At 45.9% G+C, this 23703-nt stretch overlaps 2 protein-coding genes across 7 annotated transcripts; both read left to right on the top strand.

The window, feature by feature from the left end:
- Nucleotides 1–3872: 3872 nt before the first annotated feature.
- On the top strand, nucleotides 3873–7674 carry LOC109451004 (HLA class II histocompatibility antigen, DM alpha chain). Of its 2 annotated transcripts, none has more exons than XM_019738861.2 (5): nucleotides 3873–4031; nucleotides 5272–5556; nucleotides 6408–6686; nucleotides 6930–7058; nucleotides 7399–7674. In XM_019738861.2, exons 1-5 carry the CDS (start codon nucleotides 3944–3946, stop codon nucleotides 7401–7403), a joined length of 786 nt encoding a protein of 261 aa, XP_019594420.1. In that variant the 5' UTR covers nucleotides 3873–3943; the 3' UTR covers nucleotides 7404–7674. The 2 variants fall into 2 exon arrangements, with proteins under 2 accessions (XP_019594420.1, XP_074188861.1); XM_074332760.1 differs by having other exon boundaries at nucleotides 6930–7109.
- Nucleotides 7675–16349: 8675 nt separating this feature from the next.
- On the top strand, nucleotides 16350–23152 carry LOC109450997 (HLA class II histocompatibility antigen, DM beta chain). 5 transcript variants are annotated; one of them, XM_019738845.2, is made up of 7 exons: nucleotides 16350–16518; nucleotides 18328–18390; nucleotides 18984–19265; nucleotides 20488–20772; nucleotides 22137–22253; nucleotides 22415–22450; nucleotides 22787–23152. In XM_019738845.2, exons 2-7 carry the CDS (start codon nucleotides 18336–18338, stop codon nucleotides 22804–22806), a joined length of 795 nt encoding a protein of 264 aa, XP_019594404.2. In that variant the 5' UTR covers nucleotides 16350–16518; nucleotides 18328–18335; the 3' UTR covers nucleotides 22807–23152. The 5 variants fall into 5 exon arrangements, with proteins under 5 accessions (XP_019594404.2, XP_074188851.1, XP_019594403.2 ...); XM_074332750.1 differs by having other exon boundaries at nucleotides 18301–18390; XM_019738844.2 differs by having other exon boundaries at nucleotides 16351–16518; nucleotides 18266–18390.
- The last annotated feature ends 551 nt before the right edge of the window (nucleotides 23153–23703 follow it).

Genomic DNA, 23703 nt, shown 5'->3' with positions numbered 1-23703 from the left:
GCAGTAACTGCTAAACCTGTTCCTAACTGTCCCACCCAGTCCCTTTCCTCCTGTTTTTTTCACTCAGACTTCTTCCAAACAATCTGTTGTAACTGGGGCACAATGTATTCATTATCCAGTGGTCATCCCCAAGGGCAAATGGGGCTGTTCTTTGGAGGGTGTTTTTATTTTGGGTCTCCCATCCCAATTCTGACCACACGCATAGAACAATGTTTGGCAAACTGTGGTTTGTGAGCAAAACCCTGCCCATCGTCTGTTTTTATATGGCCCCAGGACTGAGAACAGTTTTTACGTTTTTAAATGGTTAAAAAAAGCAAAAGAATTATATTTCATGACTCATGAATATTACATGAAATTTAAATTTCATTGTCCACACGTAGGAAGAAGGTTAAGAACAAAACTCCAGGGAACACCAATATTTAAAAAAGTAGCTGAAAGAGGGCCGGCCAGGTGGCTCCGGCGGTTGGAGCTCCATGCTCCTAACTCCGAAGGCTGCTGGTTTGATTCCCACATGGGCCAGTGAGCTCTCAACCACAAAGTTGCCAGTTGCCAGTTCAATTCCTCAAGTCCCGCAAGGGATGGGGGGCTGCGCCCCCTGCAACTAACAATGGCAACTAGACCTGGAGCTGAACAGCACCCTCCACAACTAAGATTGAAAGGACAACTTGACTTGGAAAAAGTCCTGGAAGTACACACTGTTCCCCAATAAAGTCCTGTTCCCCTTCCCTAACTAAAAAAATAAACAAACAAACAAACAAACAAACAAATAAATAAGTAGCTGAAGGAAAGTAGCACAGGAAGGAGACTGAGAAGGAGATGCCCAAGAACTGGACAGAAAAACTAGAAGGAGGTTGGGAGCACAGCCACGCTCTTTCATTTACATGTTGCCTATGGCTGTTTCCTAGCCAGGCTGAGTACTCAGGACAGAAAGGGTGGCCCACAAAGCCTAGAATATTTACTATCTGGTCCTTAATGGCAAAAGTTTGCTGACACCCTGGATAGCTGTGTGTCATCTATCTCCCCCTTCAGTCCTGGGGATGTCACACACTTGTACACTTTCCTAGGAGCCTGAATCTTCCCACCGCAGGAACTGCTGACTGGGTTTGTCCATAAAGGGAGGGACATTGGGAACATGTTCTGTTTTTTGGAGTGTAACACAAGGATTTCCAAACCTTACGCCAACCCTGGTGCTCTCCCTGCCCTTTCCCCCTCCCCAAACACACATTAGTTTTAGAACATCCAGGAGGTTATGACGTTGTTTTTGTTTGGGGCTGTTATTGCACTATATGTTTTTCAAAAGGGAGTATGGATTTTGAAAGTCTCAGAAACATGGGTGGACCATATTCACATAGATTAATTTCTAAGATTACTTAATTGCCACATTAGTTCTTTCTCACTGCATCTTCCCCCAACCCTTCTGTCTTTCTCTTTCTCTTTTCTATCAAACTTGCAGCATATCCACTGACAGTTTCTTCCTCACCTCCCACTTACTGCTCAGCCCACCTCAATCTGGAGTCGACTCCCACTACAACACTGAAACGGCTCTCAGCAACTTTGTCAGCCATCTCCTAAGCACCAAGTGTAAGGACGCTTTCCAGTCCTTCCTTGATTTCTGAGTAGCACCTGCTAATGCTGACCTCCTTCATGGAGCACCTCTACTTCTCGGAATCTGCTTCTTCCTTATTCTTTTAGCTCTCTGGATGCTCCTGGTGCCACCAGATTCTTACATGTCAGTGTATTTCAGTGTACTGGTTATCACCTAGGACCTATACTGTGTTTTAGAAAGCTCAGCCTAGGAGTCTGCAAGGTGTGTACTTCCCAGCCTTCCCGGTGGCTTCCTATTAGATTCTTTCCATAGGAGGCAGGAGATCAGAAGGCAGGAGAAACCGAGAAGCTTCCTGCTGTAGTTTCTAACAGAGTGGCAGTTGATGGCAGCTACAGCAGCAGCAAGAACCGGGTAATTATGGATTCTGGCCTCTTGGGCACAGAAAGTGCCTTCTCAGTGATCCAGCCTTGATGGCGATGGCAGCTTTTCAGTAGACCCAGAGCTGACGATGATACTGTCTCTCCCAGGGCACCACAAGTAGGCGTGGATTCCAGCTCAGGGGCAATAGCATCTTCTGATTTCCGGGCATTTCTTTCCTATTTGCACCTCCAGCCATTCTCTTTTTCCCTTTTGCACTTCTTGCCTTTTTAACACCTTTGTAACGAATGCTCTATATTAAATTCTCTCAGTCTGGAAGACCTCGAGTGGATGTATATTCCTGACTGGATCCTGGATCCTGACTGATATGAGGTTTCAGGTTTGAACTCTCACAGATGTATGTCCTTATGCCACTTTCCACTCATCTCTGCACGGTTCACTTGGGTGGCCTTATCCACCACCTTTGCTTCCACATTTGTGCTGATGATTCTCAAATGAAGGTTCTTCAGCCCATGGCTGAAATCCACACCCATATACCTCACGCCTCCTGCATGGCTGTTCCATAGGCATCTCAAATTCAATATGTACAAAACCGAATTCATTCTCTTCATCAAACCTGCTCCTATGGCATTCTTTTCTATTTCAAACCAGCCCATTCACTGACCACCCACCCAGCCACCCAATCTAGAAACCTGAGTGTTATTCCTGACCCCTCCATTTCACCTTCCCACATCTAATCAGTAGCTGAGACTTAGATTTTTCTTCCTAATTATCTCAATATTTGATTCCCTCCACCTCCTCTGTTCATGACTTAATTCAGCTCTTAACCTTTCTCACCTAAATTATTACTATGTTGCTATAAAAGGGCAGCGTGTGTGTGCCGTCCCCCCCCACACACACACAGCTTTTTACTTGATGTCACATACTACAGACTCTTGACTAGCAGTTTTGCCTCAATTCTTTCTAAGCTCCAGTCCATTGTTTGAAATATCGGAACAATTCTTTTAAAATGTTGAAATGATTGTGTACTCCTCGGTTTTACTATCTCCATCATCTACTAAGTAAAAGCCAGACCCTCCTTGTGGTACAACAGGGCTTATGTGATCTGGTTCTCGCCAGAGCTAGCTCATCTTGACACTTGCCACCCCCTCCCCATGACCGAACAGGGAGACGTGAGCAGTCTGCACGACATTCACATCCAACTTCACAGAGGTCTCCAAAAGAAGGGCCTCTGAATCCCTTTGATTTTTACACATTTGCCTGTCTCTTGACTTGGAATGCTTTTTTCTTCCCTCATGTTCTGCTGGTCAAATTGTTTTTCCTTCAAGACTCTTAGAAGCCTTCCTGATTATGTCTCACCTATTCTTTCATTTTCATATAATTACTACTTCCAAAACACTTGGCATATTCTTATTTGAATACATCACATTGTTGTGTATTTATTCATTGACCCCTCCCCCACTAGACTTTAAGCTCTTTGAAGACAGGAATATGCCTTATGCATACGTCTTTGTGTTTCTAGTACTGGGCCCAATACTTGGCACTTAATAAATTTTCACAATATTTCTGTAGAAAGAATTATAGCTAAGGAGAGTGTCTCTCTGAGAAAGAGGAGGAGTCTGAGGAGCCCTGGGGGTTGCAGTGAACAGGTGCTTCCCCACTGCAGCCTTCTGGCACTGGGTGGCGCTGCTCTGAAGAGCCTGTGGGTTAGATTACAGGCTGAGGCTGATGACCTGATATTATAGAGGGATCCCCACCAGGAGGCAGACATTCCTCCACACCTACCCAGACCAGTCACACACCCCACTGTGGCCTGGTCAAAGAGCCTTCAGGAGGTTGCTCGCCCCAGGCCTCTCTCCCCAGCTACTGATGACGTTAAACCCTTCCCTTCTATGATTGGCTGAGCCAAAAAAAGCAAGGACGCTATTGGAAGTGAGCTGGCGGAACGTGATCTGGGTGGGAGTTTGGGGACCTGGGTCAGCTGGTTGGCGGCTTCTGGCCCACTGTGTGGGTGAAACGATGGATCATGAGAAGAACCGGGGAGCTGCGCTCCTGCGGCTGCTACACCTTCTGTGGCTGCTGCCCCACTCCTGGACCGCCCTTCAAGGTATGACAGCACCTCCCCTTTACCTTCATTCTGAGGGGCAGGAGCCTAGGGAGCCAACTCAGCCCGTGAAGAAGAGCCCTGTGCTTTTAAGTGTTGGGAAGTACTGTGGGATAGTGTAAACTAACCGAATTGAGGAAAGGAGCTACTATGAATGGACAGCAAAAGATGTCAGAGGTGCTTTATATGTTTCCTTTAAGAATCTCTTGAAGCAGAGATTAGTATACCCATTTTACAGATGTAGAAAAGAAGGCAGAGTTTAAGTAACTTGTGCAGGTTCACACAGTTGGAAAGTGGTAGAGCTGGGATTTGAACAAAGCAAATGTCATTTCTACTGTTCTACTCAAGAGTCTACTCTGCACTGTCATCAACTCACCTTGTGATCCTTGAAAAGTCTCTTATCTTCATTGGTCCTTAATTGCCTTCTCTGAAAAGGATGGGGCAGAATGGGATAATAATCTGGAAGAACCCTCTTATTCTAAATGTCTATTATTCTAGGTATTACATATTGGGTGGAAGGTTACCTACTGGTTGGGGGATTCATGCACGAAGTTTCAAAGAATAGGGATTATTTCTTGCAGCTATGGGGTCACTTGCCCCAGTCCTCTCAAGGGCTGGAAAGTTGAAGGGGGGGAAACATTTTCAGAGAGGCCTGATGCCAATGAAACGCCTGAAAAGAAGCCTGGAGACTGGTTTTTCAGTTTACCATGTGTGTCTAGGCATAGGAGGGAACAGTGTCATCTATAGCTTGGGGAGCCGTGACCATTCCTTTGCTCTCCATTCTAATACTGGGGAACCCATCCAGGCCCTTTGCAAGTCAATATGGCGGCTTCTATGAATTAGACAAACGTCTCCCCTTTGGGAGGATGAAGCCCTGTGCCAGGATACATGGCTCGGTGAGCAAAGTGCCAGCTAGATTTCACCCTCCAACTACCTCCTTGGCTGGATGCCTTTGTGTAGTGCACAAACACACAACCAACACTGTGGCTCTGAATCTGTCACTTTCAGAGCCTTTTTTAGTTTTTAAAACTTTAGACAGTTGGCCTCTTCATGGGCAGAGGTAGTTTGGAGAGATAATGTAATTTCTTTTTCACCCCACTGGGTGGGAGAGCCCAAATAACAGACACTAGTGGGGGATATGCCCCATCCCACCCCTTTCTTTGTAGCAGGCCTGGCTGTTTTCTAAGCTAAAGAGGAAGAGAGGGCTCCCACCTTCCCGAACCCCGCCCTGTCTCCTTTGCAGTTCCTACTTCAGGATGGCGGAATGATCTGCAAAACCACACATTCCTGCACACCATGTTCTGTCAGAATGGGACTCCCAGCGTGGGACTTTCTGAGACCTATGACGGGGACCAGCTTTTCTCCTTCGACTTTTCCCGGAATACTCGAGTACCTCGCCTGCCTGAATTTGCTGACTGGGCGCAGAAGTCTGGAAATAATTCTACCATTCTCTTTGACAAAGGATTCTGCGAAATCATGATGCAGCACATAGGCCCACGACTTGAAGGGCAAATCCCAGTGTCTAGAGGTCAGGGATTTTTCCGGGGTGGGGGCAGGGGGCTACATTCTTAACCTCATTAACCTATACAATGAATTATTCCCCTTCACACCAGCTCCGCACCTCTGGTGCCTCTTGGTTCTCCGCTAGGACCTTTAGTTTTCTACCAGCCATGGGCTGCACTCTGTTTTTGTTGTGAGGCAGAAGACAAGTGCCTAGGATGTGTAATAGAGGCATTCAAAGTTATCGTGTTTCCCTGAAAATAAAACCTAGCCAGACAATCAGCTCTAATGTGTCTTTTGGAGCAAAAATTAATATAAGATATGGTCCTATTTTACTATAATATAAGACTGGGTCTATAATATATAATATAATACTGGGTCTTATATTAGTTTTTGCTCCGAAAGATGCATTAGAGCTGATTGTCCCGCTAGGTCTTGTTTTCTGGGAAACACGGTATTTATTGAACTTGATGAATTCAGCAGGGAGCAATTAATGCACACTGAATATTAATGCTTGTGTTACAGTACTATGCTCAGCAAGATAGAATAGGGGAATGGGAGCATCTGATGATATACCTGTGTTTTAATGAGAAGGCAATGTGTGGTTAGATGCCGCTGTGAGGTCTGGACAGGAAGTGTTGCAGGAAGTCAGGGTGGATAGGTCCAGAGTGGCCTGGATCTGGCTCTGCCTCTTGGTCCAGCTCTGGTTCTTGCCTAGAAGAACTCTTCAAAGCCCCAGCACCTCCCTCATCTCTCCTCTCTAAGCCCGTCCGCACTGACTCTGTCTCTGCCCACCTGTCTGTATGCCACGTCCCCTCCAAATACTGGGGTACCATCTAAACTAGTCCTTTCTTTTTCTCATTTTCAATCCCCCACTAGGGTTTCCTGTCGTTGAGGTGTTCACGCTGAAGCCCCTGGAGTTCGGCAAGCCCAACACGCTGGTCTGTTTTGTCAGTAATCTCTTCCCGCCCACGTTGACGGTGAACTGGCAGCATCATTCCACCCCTGTGGAAGGAGTCGGGCCCACTTTTGTCTCAGCCGTTGATGGACTAAGCTTCCAGGCCTTTGCTTACTTAAACTTCACACCGTCACACTCTGACCTTTTTTCCTGCATCGTGACTCATGAAATTGACAGCTACACAGCAATTGCCTATTGGGGTGAGACCCTTCTCCCTGGAAGCCTGGTTCATTTGGGGACAAAAAAGGATAGACCTATGGGAGGGCCTTCTTTCTCTACTTGGACCTTGTTTAGTCCCTTCTGAGCTTGTGTAGTCACTCTGAGCCAACCTCAATCTTCCATGCCTCAGTTTCTCCCTTGTCATCCCAGACACGCACATCATTCCCTTGGGTGGGGCGCTCCCCAGCCAGGCTCCAGGCAGACCTGCTCCCCTTTTTCTCCAGTGCCCCAGAACGCGCTGCCTTCAGATCTTCTGGAAAACGTGCTGTGTGGCCTGGCCTTCGGCCTGGGGTTGCTGGGCATCCTTGCTGGCTCCGTCCTTATCGTCTACTTCCGGAGGCCTTGCTCAGGTGGTATGTCGGGGCATCTGGAGGGACTGGCTAGCGTCAGCCGCGCGGAGGCACGTGAGTGAGCGTGCCAGGATTACCCTGTGGCATCGGGAGGTCCCTGAGTGGGGAGGCCTGTATGGGGCACCATGGGGCATCCTCCTTACTGGGGTCCCAGTTACACACAGTGACGGGTCACAGGAATGGCTTGAGTGGGAGAGGTGATGTGGGGAGCTGTAGGAGGGGTGCTTGCAGATGATTTGGGGATAAGGAGAGATCAGCTTCTGCAGGGTGTGCTGTAGGCAGGGAGGGGCTTTGGGGAGGAGTGAGATCCCCCTGATGGCTTTCCTCTGTCCTTTGTCCTCAGACTGATTCTTCCTGACCAGAGTCTGATGCCAGCAACTTCGGCCATCCTAGCAGGGTAGCAGGGGGTGCTCAGCTTTCTCACATCCTGCCCAGGATCGCTCCTTCCCAGAGCAGAAGGCCTTGGGACGGCCCCGGGGTGTGTGTGTGTGTGTGTATGTACAGGATTCTCAGCTGGGGGCTCTGCTGTCCTCAGGCTTGCATCCAGGGGAACCCAGAGTGGTCTACCTATCATGACCACATCCCTTCCCACTTCAAGGTAATAAATCTCATTACTTCATATCAGTGTGGCTTCTTTTTTAACTCATGATATTTGTTTCTGGATATCTCAACTTGAGTGGGTTGTCATTTCAAATTCAACATGCCTTAACCTGAACACAGCTTGCCCTCATCAGGGAGGGAAATGGGAAAACCCCAACTCCTCCGCTGTCTCCTGTCTCCTGGTTTGGCACCACACAGTAGCTTTTACTCCTGTGGGTTTATGCAAAATATGTGAGAAATGAAGGCAGGGCTCCTTTCTGATAATCTCCCAAAATGGTGAAGGGAGCTGCTTGTGGGAGTTTTTTGCACTTTACTGTTTGTGAAAATATTTATGCATAGCATAGGCTGCCTTAAGAAATATATAACCCCCTGCAAACTTCACCAGGGGAAACAGGAGCTCAGGAATGGGAAAAATAAGCCTTCAGATGCTATTCTAATTTCACCATATCGGTTCTGTGAAACAGTTTAAGCGAACTCCTGAAGTGAAGTTTGAGCAGCCTGGAAGGGCCCAGAAGTCACGTGTCCTCCCAAATGGTCTTTCTTTGGCTTGAGTGGATCGTCCTGTCAGGAGAACTGACGGTGCTGTCCTGGGTGGATAGTGGGGACCGGGCACGTGACTACTGGGGGTAAATTACTTTTCATGTGCTTTGCTTCTTTCTTTAGGGTCTGGTAGTTGCTTTGGAGGAGAGGGTGGCATTAAGGTTAAGAGTGAATTTATTTTGGTAATAGTAAGGGAGACTCATTGTACTAGAATCTAAGGGAAAATAGCCAGTTCTTTCCAGGAGTTGGTACTTCTCTGAACCACCTCATTTCTGAGAGCAGCATGCGTACTAGTGTGTGTATGGGCTATGGAACCAGGCTGCTGGGAATTCAACTGTGACTGTTAAATTTTAGCTGCGTGCCCTTGGACAAGTTACTTAACCTCTCTGTGCCTTATCATTTTCTATAAAAAGATGCCGATCACAATAGTGTCTACCTTAATAGGGTTGTTGTGAAACGTAGATAAGTTAATACCTATAGAATGCTTAGAACAGTGTTTGGCACGTAGAGAATGTGCTCGATAACTTAGCAAGGATTTCATGGGAACTTAGCAGCATTGACTTCTTTCTCTTTTCTGGAACCTACTTTGAATCTACCCTCAATTACTGTATTTTCTCCGTTTGAGATGTTTTTCTTTTTCTCTTCACTTTACCATTCTACATCTGTATATTATTGCTTTCTACTTCTTCCTGATTTCTATTTTCCACCTTATCCAGGAATTCCCACCAGTCAAGCCTTACAGCTGTTTTTGTTACGCTGTGTGACCTTAGACAAATCACATCTGCTCTCTGGGACTCAAATTCCTCATCTGTACAATGACGGGCTTAGGTTAGCTGCTCTCTGATCAAGCATTCTATTAGGCAGTCACTTAGAATACACAAGAAGCAGTCAAGATCCTCTTTACTCTGGTGTCCCCCTTCTAATAACAAATATTACCCACTCTTCCCAGCGGGAGTCCTGTTCTGCAATGAATGTTTCCACCCACTTCCTTGACAATATCATGTCTGTCTTCACTTTAGGGCATTTTCCCAGGTTTTTCCCTTTCACCGGAATACCTTCTTTATTCTGCTCCATTTGTTCCCCTCTTTTTGTTTTTGTATTTTTAAAGTTTTTTATTAAAATATAGCTAACATACAAAATTATATTAGTTTCAGGTATACATCACAGTTATTCAACAGTACCCACCTAACACAATATAGAGTTATTACCATATTATTGATTATATTCCCTATGCTAAAGAAGTGATCACCATGATAAGTCTAGCAACCATCTGATGCTGTACCACGCTATTGATCTTTCCCCTCCTTTTAGATTTTTTCAATTAGAGTTGACATTCAATATTATTTTATATTAGTTTCAAGTGTACAGCATAGTGGTTAGATATTTATATAATTTAGGAAGTGATCCCCCTGACTAGTACCCACCTGGCACTATGCATAGTTATTACCATATAATTGATTATATTCCCTATACTTTATATCCCATGACTATTTTGTAACTACCAGTTTGTATTTCTTAATACCTTCACCTTTTCCCCCGTCTCCAATCCCCCCCCATCTATCACCCCAATAGATCTAGTACCCATCTGATACCCTACATAGTTATTACGATATTATTGACTATAGTCCTTATGCTTTACCCTACATTCCCATGACTACTGTGTAACTAACAATTTGTACTTCTTAATCCCGTCCCCTTTTCACTCACCCCTAACCACTCTCTCATCTGGCAACCATCAAAATGTCCTCTCTATATAAGTTTGTTCCTGTTTCATTTGTTTGTTTATTTTGTTGTTTTAGATTCCACTTATAAGTGAAATCATATGACATTTGGTTTTCACTGTCTGACTTATTATATTCAACACAGTACCCTCTAGGTCAATCCATGTTATTGCATACGGCAAGGTTTCCTTCTTTTTTATGGCTGAGTAATATTCCATTGTATATATGTACCACCTCTTCTTTATCCATTCATCCATTCAGGGACACACACCCAGGTTGCCTCCACATCTTGGCTTATGTAAATAATGCTTCAATGAACATGTGGATGAGCACATCCCCTCGAAGTAGCATTTTGGGTTTGTTCAGATAAATATCCAGAAATGGGATTACTAGGTCTTCCTTTGTTTCTTGTTATAGCCTTTGTTTTAAAGTCTATTTTGTCTAGTATAAGTATTGCTACCCCAGGTTTTTCTTTGCTTGTTTGTTTCCATTGTCATGAAATATCTTTTTCCATTCCTTTACTTTCAGTCTGTGTATGTCTTTCCACCTGAAGTGAGTCTCTTGGAGGCAGCATATGTAAAGATCTTGCTTTCTTATTCATTCAGCCCCGCTATCTTTTGATTGGACCATTTAATCCATTTCCATTGAAAGTAATTGTTGATAGGTATGTAGTTTTTGCCATTTTATTATTCACATTTTTTACTTTTTTTTCGTCTTAAAGAAGTCCCTCTAACATTCCTTATAATACTGATTTGGTGGCGATGAACTCCTTTAGCTTTTTCTTGTCTGGGAAGCTCTTTATCTGTCTTTCAATTCTAAATGATAGCTTTGCTGGGTAGAGTAGTGTTGGTCGTAGATCCTTGTTTTTCATCACTTTGAACATTCCCTTCTTGCCTGCAAAGTTTCTGTTGAGACATCATCTACAGTCTTATGGGGGTGCCTTGTAGGTAACTGCTTTTTCTGCTTTTAAGATTCTCTCTTTGTCTTTAAACTTTGGCATTTTAATTATGATGTGTCTTGTTGTGGGCCTCTTTGGGTTCATCTTGTTTGGGACACTCTGTGCTCCCTGGGCTTGTATGTCTATTTCCTTCACCAGGTTAGGGAAGTTTTCTGTCATTATTTCTTCAAATAGGTTTCAATTCCTTGCTTTCTCTCTTCTCCTTCTGGTACCCCCATAATGTGAATGTTGGTACACTTGATATTGTCCTGGAGGCCCCTTAAACTCTCCTCAATTTTTTGGATTCTTTTTTCTTTTTGCTGTTCAGGTTGGGTGTTTTCTTCTGCCTTATTTTCTACATCACTGGTTCATTCGATCCTCTATTTCATCTAATCTACTATTGATTCCCTGTAACGTATTCTTCATTTCTGAACTAGTTCTGTTTCATGTTTTCTATCTCCATTTTTATGTTTCCTATCTCTTTGTTGAAATTCTCCCTGAGATCATTGAGCAACCTTATAACCAGTGTTTGAAACTGTGCATCTGGTAGATTGCTTGTCTCCATTTTTAGTTCTTTTTCTGAAGCTTTGTTCTGTTCTGTTATTTGGGAGATGTTTCTTTGTCTCCCCATTTTGGCTGCCTCTCTGTGTTTGTTTCTGTGTCTTAGGTAAGGTTGCTAGTCTTCCGGTCTCAGTAGAGTGGCCTTATGTAGTAGGTGTGCTGTGGGGCTCAGTAGCACAGTCCTCCTGATCACCTGAGCCACGCACTCCAGGTGTGTCCCTTTTGTGGATTGTGTGTGCCCTCCCCTTGTAGTTGAGCCTTAGTTGCTATTTGCACATCAGTGGGAGGGATTGACCCTCAGGCTCACTGGTTGTGAGGAGTGGCTGTGACTACAGTGGAGGAGCTGCTGTGCAGGGGCTGATCCTACAGAGCAGGATCTGCCTCACCAAGGCTCTGGTGCCTGCCCGATCTGCCCCTTGGGTGTGTCTTTCTTGGAGGTGGCTGGGTGATGCTCCAGCTTGTTTTGAAGCTGGCCACTGGGGGTACCAACCCCAGGACCGCCTTGGAGGGGATCCACTGCAGGTCAAGTTCAGCCACAGCCTGTGCTCCACCTGGGGCCACCTACAGGAGCCACAAAGCAATCTGCAGATGGCTGCTGCCTGTGCTGTGCTTGGAAGCACCTTGAGAGGCCAATCTGAGAACCAAGGCTGGCTGTCACTAGCTGTCACTAGTGCTGAGCTTAGGGCTGCTCAGCTAGAGGTATAGGACATGCTCAAGCCAGATGCTGCTTGTCTGGGTTCCACAAAACTTTGAAAGCCCCTAGGAAAGTCTGTAGCATGAGCTAAGACAGGTTGTTTGTATGAAAAAGCCAGTGGAAGCGGAGTTGTTGTGCCTGAAAGTTGTGCGGGGAGGGGTCTCAAATCAGGAGGGCATGGTGAATGAATGGTGGAGATTCAGATATGGCGGCCGCCTGCAACTGCACACTGGGGAGGGGAGGGCTGAGCAAAGAAACGATGGCCTCAAACAGTTCCTCCGTCCAGGAGAAAGCTGCCACTTCAGCCCCCGTCCCGAAGCCAGACAACTCAGTTCCCCACCATATGTCCCTGCTGCCTTTCTAGCTGCTGCCCAGCACTGGAGCTCAGAGTAAGTCCTTGTGTGGCCCCTTTAAGAGAAGTGGCTGGTTCTCCAGCCACCCTCAGTCTCTCTCAGCCACAATCTCCACTGGTTTTCACAACCAGAAATTATGCAGGAAGTCCCCATAATTCTCTCCCTGGCACTGGAACCCTGAGTTAGAGTGGGGCTGGGACCTCTCACTCCTCCAGGGGTGGGAGGACCTCCACAGCCAAGATATCTCTCCTGATTTTTAATGGTCACATGCGGGTGCAAGACCAGCCCATTCCACGTCTCTGCCCCTCCTACCAGTCTCGAGGTAGCTTCTTCTGCATGTCCTTAGTTGTAGGGCTTCGGTTCAGCAAGATTTTAGACTCTTCTCAATTACAGTTGTTTTGTAGTTTAGTTGTAATTTTGATGTGGCCATGAGAGAAGGTAAGCACAGCGTTTACCTACTGTGCCATTTTGACCGGAATTTGGAAACATCGGTTTGGCAACCCTTGCACAAAAGAAAAGTCAGACATTCTTTGGATTTGATTCAGATGATGAAAGTAAGTCATCTATCTTTTTAGTAGATATATCCAACTCCGAAGTAGCCTCAGAGGACTTTCAAGCATTCCTGGGGGTCAGGCCAGATGGCATGGAGGAAACCTGCTTGTTCCCGTCTTAAACCAAGACTATAGATTCAACACTATAGATTCATCGAAACCTCTTCCGTGAACCTATCCCTAATCCTGCAGCCCTAATTAGTCTTTATTGAACTCTTCCAAGACTTAGCACACAAGTCTTAGAAGCTTTCAACCCAGAATTTACTCTCAAGGATATCCTGCCTTGTTTCATATGTTAATTATTTTTATCCCACTACTTTGTAATTTCTATAATTCAGGGATCACAGTTTACACCCCTACCAACATAGCAAAGTAGTTCTCATTTTCATTTACCATCACTAAAACTTGAAATTATTTGACTTTCAAATATTGGCAATTTGGTGGGTGTAAAGTAGTATCTCGTTTTAATTTGCCTTTCCCACATTACTCGTGAGGCCGGGCATCTTTTTGCAGGGGTCTCTCTCTGTGAATTGCTGATTCATACCTTTTGTCTGTTCTAAAAATTGAATTTTCTTGTCTTTTTCTTGTAAATTCATGGGGATTTCTAATATAGTCTATATACTAATCTTATTCCAGTATAAATATTTCAAATGCCTTCTTCCAGTTTGCTGCTCATCAGTTAAATTTGTTCCTTCCTGAGTAGAATTATTTAATTTTGACAGTCAAAACCTTTGTGGTTTGTGCTTTTATGATCTTAGGAAATTCTTTCCAACTGCAAGGCAGTAAAGTTACAATTTTTGCTAGAATATCAAGGGATAAGGTAATACTCCATTTTCTCAGTAAGGATATTTTAAAAGTTGTTGACCAGTTTTAACATATAAAATTTTAAGGATGTAAAAGTCAAATAGTCAAACTACCTTTATTTAGCTACCAACTCACTAATGTAAAAATCACAGTTTGTAATCTGATATATTAATATGGGCCTATCGCTGTTTCCACGTTCACATTCCATAAAAACAATTTTATTGTAATTCTCATGGATTTGTTAATTGAGATATTTTAGGATAATGTAATGTCTCCAAACAGCTTTGAGAGAGGGGCCTTAATTTGGAAAGAAAAAATCCTAAGGACTTATGTATAACGTAGTCCCCTCTTTTCTGATAAATAATTTTGGGTAAAAAGCTTTTCCTTATATTAATCTGGCCATGTATGATATTCCACTATGCTGTTCTATTAATGTTATGGTTTTCCTTTCATATTTAGATCTTTATTGATCTGGAATTTTTCTACGTGGTGTAAGGGTACAACTTTTTCCCTCCAACTAGTAAATCGATCTTAATACCATTTACCAAATATTCCATTTATTTCCAGGGACTTTATACCAAGTTCCCCTCGATGCATGGGTTTGTCTCTGGATTATTCAATTCCATTGGTTTGTAAGTTCATACTGTTTTAATTATGGCTTTTTAATGTCTTCATATTTGGTAGGGCTCATTTTCATTACTTCTTTACCACCTCACCTCCCCCCAAAAAAACTCACTTTGCTTTTCTTTATCAAAATTGTCTAAGAAACCCATGGATTTTATTTCCATATACACTTTAGAATCAGCTTGTCAAATTATCCCCAAATCCTGCTATGATTTTGGTTGGGACATCATTTTGGTTAGAGATATGGGGGGAAATTGACTTTTTCATTATGTAGGATGCCCCATCCATGAAAATTATGCCTCTTCACTTCTTGAGGTATTCATTTATGTAATTTAATAAAGTTTTCTTTTTTCCCATAAAGTTCTTACACTTTTATTTTAATTTCTAAATATATTATGGTTTTTATTACTATTATAAATGGTTGGCAATTTTCAACGATTTTTAAAAAATAAATAATTAGGAGTATAGAACTTAGAATCATAAATCTGAGTTAAAGTTATGGTTTTTTACTTAGTATTTGGGTAAATCTGGGCAATTCCCTCTGCCTCCATTTTCTCACGATGAAGATGGAAGATAATAACATTCTTCAAGAGAGTGGCAGCTGATCAGGTAGAATATCCTCTAGTAGTTCCAAGTAATTGGGCTGCAGGATAGAAGGATGGTGAACTGGTGACAGCAACGTACCCCAGAAGTCGGGGGTCTAGCGCAGTGAATCCTGACAGAGAATAGAGGGAGGGAGGAGAGGGGTGAGGTGGGCGGGGTGAGGTGGGACAGAGCGGAGAGAGTGATGTAATCCTGGCAGGGTGCAGGCGTGTGTAGTTTTGAAGAGACATTGAAGGAAGTCAGAAATGTGGTCTCGTGCTACTGGTTTTAGATTACAAATGTTTGATGGGTTGAGCAATTTTTGAGTTTATAAAGGGGAAGCATGAGTTAAAACCATCTGTCCAGAAAAGTAACCTGAGAACTCGTAAGGAGCGATGTTAGGAAGTACCTAGAAGAGATTTATTATTATGGCCACACTCTCAGGAAAAGCATGAGACCCCATTTGTGACTTCCTTCAGTGTGCAGTACCAGTGGTGTTATCGCAGTTCATTTTTGTTTTAGCCGGCTCGGGCTCCTGGTAGACCTCCCACAGCACCTCACAATATCGCCAAGCTCATGGAGCTGTATGCCAGGTCTGCGATGCCAACCGCCTTCTTCTTCTCTGACATGAATCCAGCACAGTAGTGAAGGCTCCAGGCTCCCTACACGGGCAGGACCCCCTGTCCACCATGCACACAATGATTTCTCTTTTCTATTTTAAGTCCACTGGCTTTTTTGCCTACTCACTTGCACATAAATTCTTTTCTTTAGAGATGTTTATTCTCACTCCCCAACTGACCTGTAAGCGAATGACAAATGACATGGGGCAGAGTCCATATCTCCTAGCTCTGGCTATCCCGTTAGTGCTTTGCACATAAACACGGTGGTCAGTCCGCTTCTGGCATGTGGTGGCCAGGCCAGGAGAGGCAGAGGGAGCTGGGAGGACTCACTCTTTGGGCCCTTGCATAGTGGCAGTAAAATTGGAACAGCATGTGGGAAGCTGGCTGGTGTTCTCTAACTTCTTCAGTCCTAGTGCTATGTAAATAGTTATCATATCACCAACAATGGACAGGGCAGTTGAAATATTCTTTTGGGTTCCCTGGAGGTGGAGGATAGAGCCAAGTCTGTACAAAAAAAAAAAAAAAGAAAAAAAGAAAAAAAAGAAGTCGGGTTAAGAGGAAGAGAGAAGGGAAGAAACCGCTTCGCTGAGCACAGGTCTCAGGATTTTTCTGTCCGGCTTTGTTCTAAAAATCACCCTCAGTCTTCTCATTAATGGAGAAGTGAAATCTACATTTCCTGCCGCTGCCTTACTGAGGGTTTCACATCTCCTTTGGCTGCCAGAGCAGAGACCTAGGCACGAGAGGAAACTCCACTCAGCCTCAGCACGCTGGCGGAGGCCCACACCGGTGCGGGCACAGGACCACACAGTGGGCATGCCTGTGCCAGGGCAGGCTTTGTAAACCTTGGAAACGATCCCAAGACCTACTTCCTGCAAGGTTAGTCTCCCTCCCACCTAGGGGTGGAGGAGGGTATAAGGGGGAAGCGTGTGTGTGTGTGTGTGTGTGTGTGTGTGTGTGTGTGTGTGTGTAGGAGAATTCAGTTTGAAACTGTTGAAAGAGAAAGTGAAAGGTTCTAAGAGCAGAAGGAATTCTGAGAACAGGAAAGGTAAGACTTGGGTGGATGGGATGGCTCTTCCCTTTCTCCTGTGCTCAGTGGAAGCCACCACTAGCTACCTGTATGTGGGTCATCTCAGTCCCAGGAGGTAGCGAGTGTTTGGGCATGCCTAAGTGTGTGTGTGTGTGTGTGTGTGTGTGTGTGTGTGTGTGTCTAGCCCGGGGGTGTTTATCTTTGGACCTGTTTTCAAAACTGTAAAATGAGGACAATTAACAGGCCTTTTATGATTCAATGAGACAGCATACCCAGCGTAGGATCTGTCACAAAGTAGAAGTTTAACAAATTTTGGACTCCCCACCCCCTTTTCTGCTTATTCCAACCCACTTGATGGTCCATTAGAGGAATCAGAGTGTAGACCAATCTTATAACCACGGTGGGGTTGAGAGTGCGGGCGGCTGGGAAACATGGGCACAGCTTCAGTTAAGCTCAATTATACAAAACACGTCTTTTGTTTCTGATATTCATCTTTGTATTTACTTTTGATGCATGTGCTTTTTTCCCCCCCTTCCACTTTTCTTCATAAGGATCAGAAATTTCTTAGGGTCAGGGACTGTGGGTGAGGACAGATAAGTGTGGAGATAAGGGGCTCCCTCTTAATCCTTTCTTTTAACTCTGTCTTTTCCAGGGGGAGAGAAGTAGGGAAGCTTTACTATCTTATTGTTCTAGTGGCTTCATACTATAGGGACCTGCCCTCGGTCAGATGGGACCAATGAGGGAAACATATAGGGGAGTTTCGAATTTGGGGGAGACAGGTGAGCTTTGGGCACTGGCCCATCACCAGCTATTTAGCAAGGGGTTTAAGTGGAGTTACCCTGCAGTCTGTCCTGACATGGCTCAGGCTCCAGAAAGCAGAAAGGAGGAAATGAAGGTCCACTGGCTGGAACAAAAGAAGCGCAGGAGGCCCAGGGAGGGATTTGCAGGCCTGTGTCCCTGCCCTCTAAGGTGGAACTGCTTTCCTTATTCTGCTGTCTTGCTTTGGGCCAGAGAGAATCCTGCACTCTCCCTGCGCCTCCTTCCTTCTCAGCAGCCCCGCCTCTGCCACCTGCCCCAGAAGGCCCTGTGTCCTCTGTCTTCTGGGTGACAGGGCAGACCAAGGGTTATGTAATATCTTCCTAAGAAACCTCCCTTTAAGGAACAAAAGAGGTTATCTAGGCCCAATCTTTGGGAAGGACAGTGAGAGGAAACAGTTAAATCCTGGGCAGTCCGCATCCTGGGAATACTGGGAGCATTATCTCTACTGACCCAGGGAACTCTACCTACAGACTGGTTGTCTACAAGGAAGAGTTAAGGAAGAGACCAGTGGTTTAAAGCCTAGGACAGGATGACATTTACCTAGCAACTGATGACGCTAGGCTGAGGCACTCTATAATTCGTCTATGTTTGCCCCGGCTACCCAGCCAATCTGACAACCCTCAGTTTGGGACTCGACTTAGATGGGCCGGTAGGAACAAGTTTAGGATCTAGGGGCTGGGTAGCTCCAAATCACTCATTTACTCAAGAGACCCGGGCAATACCAGGATCTGCTCAGGGTCTGGAGAGCATCTACCCAGGCTGGGGTTTCTGGGGCAGGTGAGGACACGAGGCCCCTGGAAGAGCTGGTCCAGGGGACCGAATTCCCTGTGTCTCTCCAGAGCAGATCATGACCACACTCCTGCGGCTGCTGCTGGGCCTCAGCCTGGGCTGCACCGGGGCCGGTAAGGACATTTCTTCCTGGGCCTTCCTTTGCTCTGCTCCTGTTGTAGGCTGAGAATGTTCAGTTTTGTTACTGGATTTGGACACCCCAGACTATGATATACTCTTATAGCACTTATACTGTGCCTTTGTAGCAATTTTAATAGTAATGAAGCTGTGTGATTATTTGTGTAATATGGATCTCCTGCTGGAATGTAGGCCGTCTGCCTTGTTTGCTGCCCTCCCAGCTCCTAGCGCAGTGCCTGGCACGTAGTGACTGCCTCACAAGTATAAGTGGGGTGAATAGTTACTAGTATATCCAGCACGAAGCAAAGCTGACTCTTTCCCTTTACCCCCATTCCCACTCAATAATGTGGCCTTATTAAAGGCCTTGTCCTGGGTAAATCGCTGTGTTTAAACACGTAAATAATCTCGGGCTACCTTCCATAAAACAGGATCTAACCATATCTTGCTACTGCCAGCTAGTCTGTTAATCGGGGCTCTCAGGGACCCCAGTACATGAGCTGGGTTAGCAGATGCTGCCCGAGGTGGGAAACTATGCCCCACGGTGTAGCTGAGCCTGGCCTCTGACCTGTCCCCTCTCTGGCTCCTGCAGGGGGCTTTGTGGCCCATGTGGAAAGCACCTGTCTGTTGGATGACAATGGGACTGCACAGGATTTCACCTATTGCATCTCCTTCAACAAAGATTTGCTGACCTGCTGGGATCCAAACGAGCACCAAATGGCCCCTTGTGAATTTGGGACACTGCATGGCTTGGCCACTGTCCTGTCAAATTACCTCAACAGCCACAGAGACCTGATCCAGCGTTTATCTCAGGGGATGCAGGACTGTACCACATACACAGAGCCCTTCTGGGGATCACTGACCCACAGGACACGTAAGGAGGGAGGGGTAAGGGGCTGAGAGGAAGCACGGGAAGAGAAGAGAGGCCAGGGAAGATTCCTTAGCAGGCAAGGGGGTTGAGATTTGGGCAGAAAAGAAGGAGAAAATGCATGGACCTGGATGTAGAAAGAGGGTGGGTTGACCCCAAGGGGAAACAAGGTGGTTGGTGGGGGTGGAGCAGGAATAAAGAGGAGGAGGGGACGTGTGAGCCAGAGAGGAGCCCTGGTGGGGAGGGTCCGCATGTTTCCTCCAGGGCATCCCAGGGTGCAGCTCACAGTTCAACCAGGGCTGTGTCAGAATAACCAGAATAACTTGGGTGTTGCCCAAGTACGCATGTCTTTTTATGCTGGGTTCTGATATTCTAGGTCTGGGATGGGCCTAGACATAGGAATATTTGGAGAGCCTCTGATGTATATGCTCCCTCACCCTTACCGCTTGTATTGAGAATGCCTTGAGATTGGTAGAGGAAAGCTTGAAGATCTCCACAGGACAAAGTAGTGTGTCCTGAGATGTGATTTCTGAACCACCATTCTCTGAATTGCCTGGGGAAGGTGCTTGTTACAAACACAAGCCCTTCAGATCCATTAAACGAAAATATCTGGGGATGCAGGCTAGGGAATCTGCATTTTAACACAATTTCTTGGATTTTTATTTAAGATTTTCTTTGAAAAGCAAAGACAGAGGCAAGCAAGAGGGTCACCTAGGGGAATAAACTAGTAAAAAATGGCAGTATTAACAATCTCATTAATTTGGACTACGCTAATCCAAATTTAAGAGAGCCCTGAGTTAGGCTTGTTTCCTTAAACTATCTGAGGAAAAAAACTTTATTTAGCAAATTAATTTGTTAACAAGATTTGAGGACAGAAGTCTTTCTACCTTTACATAAACCCCAACTTGCAACTCCAGACAACTCTTAGCTTATGTGCTTGAAATAAATACAGTGATTCCTGAAACAGCTTGCAGTTCAGACTCAGCTTCTGCTTATTTTGATCAAACATAATTTTGGAGGAAAAGAAAGGAAGGGGCAGTGAAGGAATGGGAGAAAAGGAAGAGTGAAGCAGGAGTAAATTCTAATTCCCTATTTTCAAAGGGATGTGTGGTGGCGTCGGGTGGGGGTGGGGAGGGGAAGTTGGCACAATCCATGAAGAATTGAAGTAGGAAAAAAGTCAGGTTGGAGGAAAAGCCCTCCTTTGTGACCACGTTTTCCTCCTATGCAGGGCCACCATCTGTGCAAGTAGCCAAAACCACTCCTTTTAACACGAGGGAGCCCGTGATGCTGGCCTGCTACGTGTGGGGCTTCTATCCAGCGGACGTGACCATCACGTGGTGGAAGAATGGGCAGCTTGTCCTTCCTCAGGGCAGTGCCCAAAAGATTGCCCAGCCCAATGGAGACTGGACGTACCAGACCCTCTCCCACTTAGCCACCACCCCGTCCTTCTGGGATACCTACACCTGCATGGTGGAGCACGTTGGGGCTGCAGAGCCCATCCGTCAGGACTGGAGTAAGGGCATGGCAGGCCGGAGGATTAGGGCCAAAGCAGAGCCATTGCAAGCGGGTGGTGGAAAAGAACAGCAGTACTTTGGCAAAGGGAGTGAGATGTGGAGAGGTCCGCGGTATACGGTAGAGAGGGAGAGGGTGAGAATGAGAAGTGGGTCTGAAGGAATGCATGGACGGTTTGTGACGGGAGACGGGGCACGGGGATACAGGAACGGAAAGTTCTCTGGTGTCCTTGTTGCCATGGTAGTGTGGGTGATGTGGTGTGCTTGTCTGAGGGCTGCAAGGAAGCAGGACTGTTCTGAAAAGAGGATGTACATTTCAGAACCCCAAATTATGATGCAATATTCCAGGAGCCCCAGATTTCAGCTATTCTGTTGTCAGGTCAGAAGTGGGAATTAGAGAAATAAAGAAGGTTGCAGAAGAAAAAGGACTCTCTCTTGGTGTGGGGGCGATACTGAATGTGGGCTGCTCTATCAGGGAGCAAAAGCCATAGCTGCTAGACACTGTGCTTGCATGCTCAGGGCTAGTGAACAAGGAAGCAGTCACCAGGATGAGAAGGAGTTAAAGGAACTGAGAGAAGTGCACACAGATTTGGGGATTTTTGGGAAAGAGAAGAAGAAGAAAGGAAGAAGAGGAAGGGTGTCTGAAAAGGGTCAGTGAACAGAATCCCAGACTGGCTGCTGAGACCAAACTTCCCCCTGTGGGGAGGGTGGTGTCTGGCTGGGCAGCTGAGAAGGGCCTGAGGAGCGGAGTGGAGCGCGCTGGCTCACCTGAGCTCTCCTGGGAAAGTCTCCTTCACACCCTCACAGGCGGTTTCCTTTGCTGGTGGAATGTTCATTTTAGCATGGGAAAGGGGTCCAGGTGGGACAGGAGTTAGAGTAGGACCAGCTCTGGGAAGGGCGGGGGGCTGTGAAGGGGATGGAGACAGTCTCTGGGAGGACACATGGGAAATCTGGATGTGGACAGGTAGGAGACACATTAAGACACATAAGACGCAGAGCTCATGGAACAGAACCACTGGACGTTAGAAAAGATGTTTTAATAGGAAAGTGCTCAGATAGAGCAAGTGAGGGAGCAAACATTGTCACCATGGAATCCTTGTATTTTGGGTGAAGGAAGACAATAGGGTCCCTTGAGAGGTCCTGCTGTATTAAGAGGGAGGCGCTAACTCTAGGGAGAGTGGTCCCTTGGGGTTACTCTAGGAGTAGAGATTCACAGCATGGGGGTTTTGAGGAGGGGTTGGTGTGAGCTAGACCCTTGGGGTTGGAATTAAGCACCTTTGCATCTGCTGGGTGGAGGTCGCAATAAATTAAGTTGTTCTGGGAATGAGCGACAGAGATCGGTTCTAGTAAGTTTGTGTTTTTGCAGCACCTGGGCTGTCCCCGGAGCAGATAGTGAAGGTTTCTGTGGCTGCGGTGACTCTGGGCCTGGGCTTCATCATCTTCTGTCTCGGGTTGCTCAGCTGTCAGAGAGCTGGCTCCTCTGGTGAGTGACCCTCCTGAGCTCCCAGCGCCACTCTCACTCCCAGTCTCTGCTCACGTTCTGTTTGTGATCGGTTTTCCCAATGCTACCCCATTTGCTGTGAATAACGCCAGCTACTTTTATCCACAAAGACTGTCCTCTAATCAAACATTTTCCTCTCCTAGGCTATACTTCCCTCCCTGGGGCCAATTATCCGGAAGGTAACATCTCTGTTGGTCTGTTTGCCTACTGGTGCTTTGGGAGGGGTGAAGTTGGAGGGGGTCAGCATTGGGTTCAGCTGAACATGCTTATAGTAGGGGTGAGCTACCCAGGATCTAGCCAAGAGCGTGTTTAAGCCGCCGTTGTTGGGATTAGGAGCAGGAAAGACGAGAGCCAAGCCTTCTCTTCTAACCAAGGGAGTGTCTAGGGGGAGGAGGCTGAAGGTGGCTCCAGAATTTTCAGTGTCACTGTATTAAAAGCTCTGGCATGATGGTTATAGAGACAAATGATGGGGTAAGGGGGTTTGAAGGCTTATTATGTTCTTTTTATTTCTTCAGCAGGTCGGCACATTTCCTAGAGGCAGGATTCTACAACTTCTATGCCGAGTGAGACAGAGTCATACTTGTAGTGATACTGCAGTGCCCCTCCAACATCCTCAAAGCCTCCAGATTTTTCTGTATCTTATGATTTCTCCATCCAGTTCTTTGAATTTCCTAGTACCCCTCCCCCTCCATGTAAACCTTAGCAACTTGGGGGAACTCATTGCTGGGAATATTTTGTAACCAAGTTATTGTCCGAGGCTTATTTCTGGGGTGAACATAATCTGGGGAGGGAAGTTAAAGGCCCTTCTGGGGGCCCCACGTGCCACAGAAGGTGCTGAGTCGCTGGTGATCATCTCTGAGGAATAAACTCTGGTGGAAGTATTGCTTTCCCATGCTTTTTCCTGAGGCGCTAGGGAAGCCCTACGGGCAGAGTTAGGGGCTGGGGTGGATTGTCTCCTACTCCAGTGGAGGAGTCAATGCCTTCTCCCATTTTCCCATCTAGACATGACAAAAATTGGGTTTATTATTATTATTATTTATAATTCATAAGAAGAAATTAGACTGTGATGGGATGGAGTGGCAGAGTAAGGTAGAGGAAGGGAGTAACTATTTTCCTTACCTCATCAGGGGTCTTGTGAGTTCTTACTTGTAAATGGCTGACAACATTGTGGGGTACTCAGTGAGCCCACCATAGTGACATGAGCTGTTTGTTGTCAGTTACTCAGCTTTGGGGCCAGGCATTGTACCAGGTGCTTCACATGCATGACTTTATTTGGTCCTCATCCCCGTCCTGACACAGAGCCTCAGGTAGTCAGGATTCAGGGGGCAGAGCTTATCTTCAGGTCTGAGTTTCTGGGTGGTTATTTCTTCCATACCCGAGTGGGGAAGGGAACCTAGTTTGAGTGCATGTCATGACCTGGGCACTGGGCTAA

The sequence above is a fragment of the Rhinolophus sinicus genome, linkage group LG05 (assembly GCF_036562045.2).
Source record: "Rhinolophus sinicus isolate RSC01 linkage group LG05, ASM3656204v1, whole genome shotgun sequence".
NCBI classification, from domain to species: domain Eukaryota; kingdom Metazoa; phylum Chordata; class Mammalia; order Chiroptera; family Rhinolophidae; genus Rhinolophus; species Rhinolophus sinicus.
The sequence above is the reverse complement of the archived record's forward strand: the minus strand, read 5'-3'. Positions and strand labels throughout refer to the sequence as shown.

Coding starts and splice junctions, on each gene's coding strand:
- LOC109450997 (XM_019738845.2), top strand. CDS start 18,336: ATGACCACACTCCTGCGGCTGCTGCTGGGCCTCAGCCTGGGCTGCACC. Junction 19,266..20,487: donor ATCACTGACCCACAGGACAC/GTAAGGAGGGAG, acceptor CCTCCTATGCAG/GGCCACCATCTGTGCAAGTA. Junction 20,773..22,136: donor GCCCATCCGTCAGGACTGGA/GTAAGGGCATGG, acceptor GTGTTTTTGCAG/CACCTGGGCTGTCCCCGGAG.
- LOC109451004 (XM_074332760.1), top strand. CDS start 3,944: ATGGATCATGAGAAGAACCGGGGAGCTGCGCTCCTGCGGCTGCTACAC. Junction 4,032..5,271: donor CTCCTGGACCGCCCTTCAAG/GTATGACAGCAC, acceptor TCTCCTTTGCAG/TTCCTACTTCAGGATGGCGG. Junction 5,557..6,407: donor GCAAATCCCAGTGTCTAGAG/GTCAGGGATTTT, acceptor ATCCCCCACTAG/GGTTTCCTGTCGTTGAGGTG.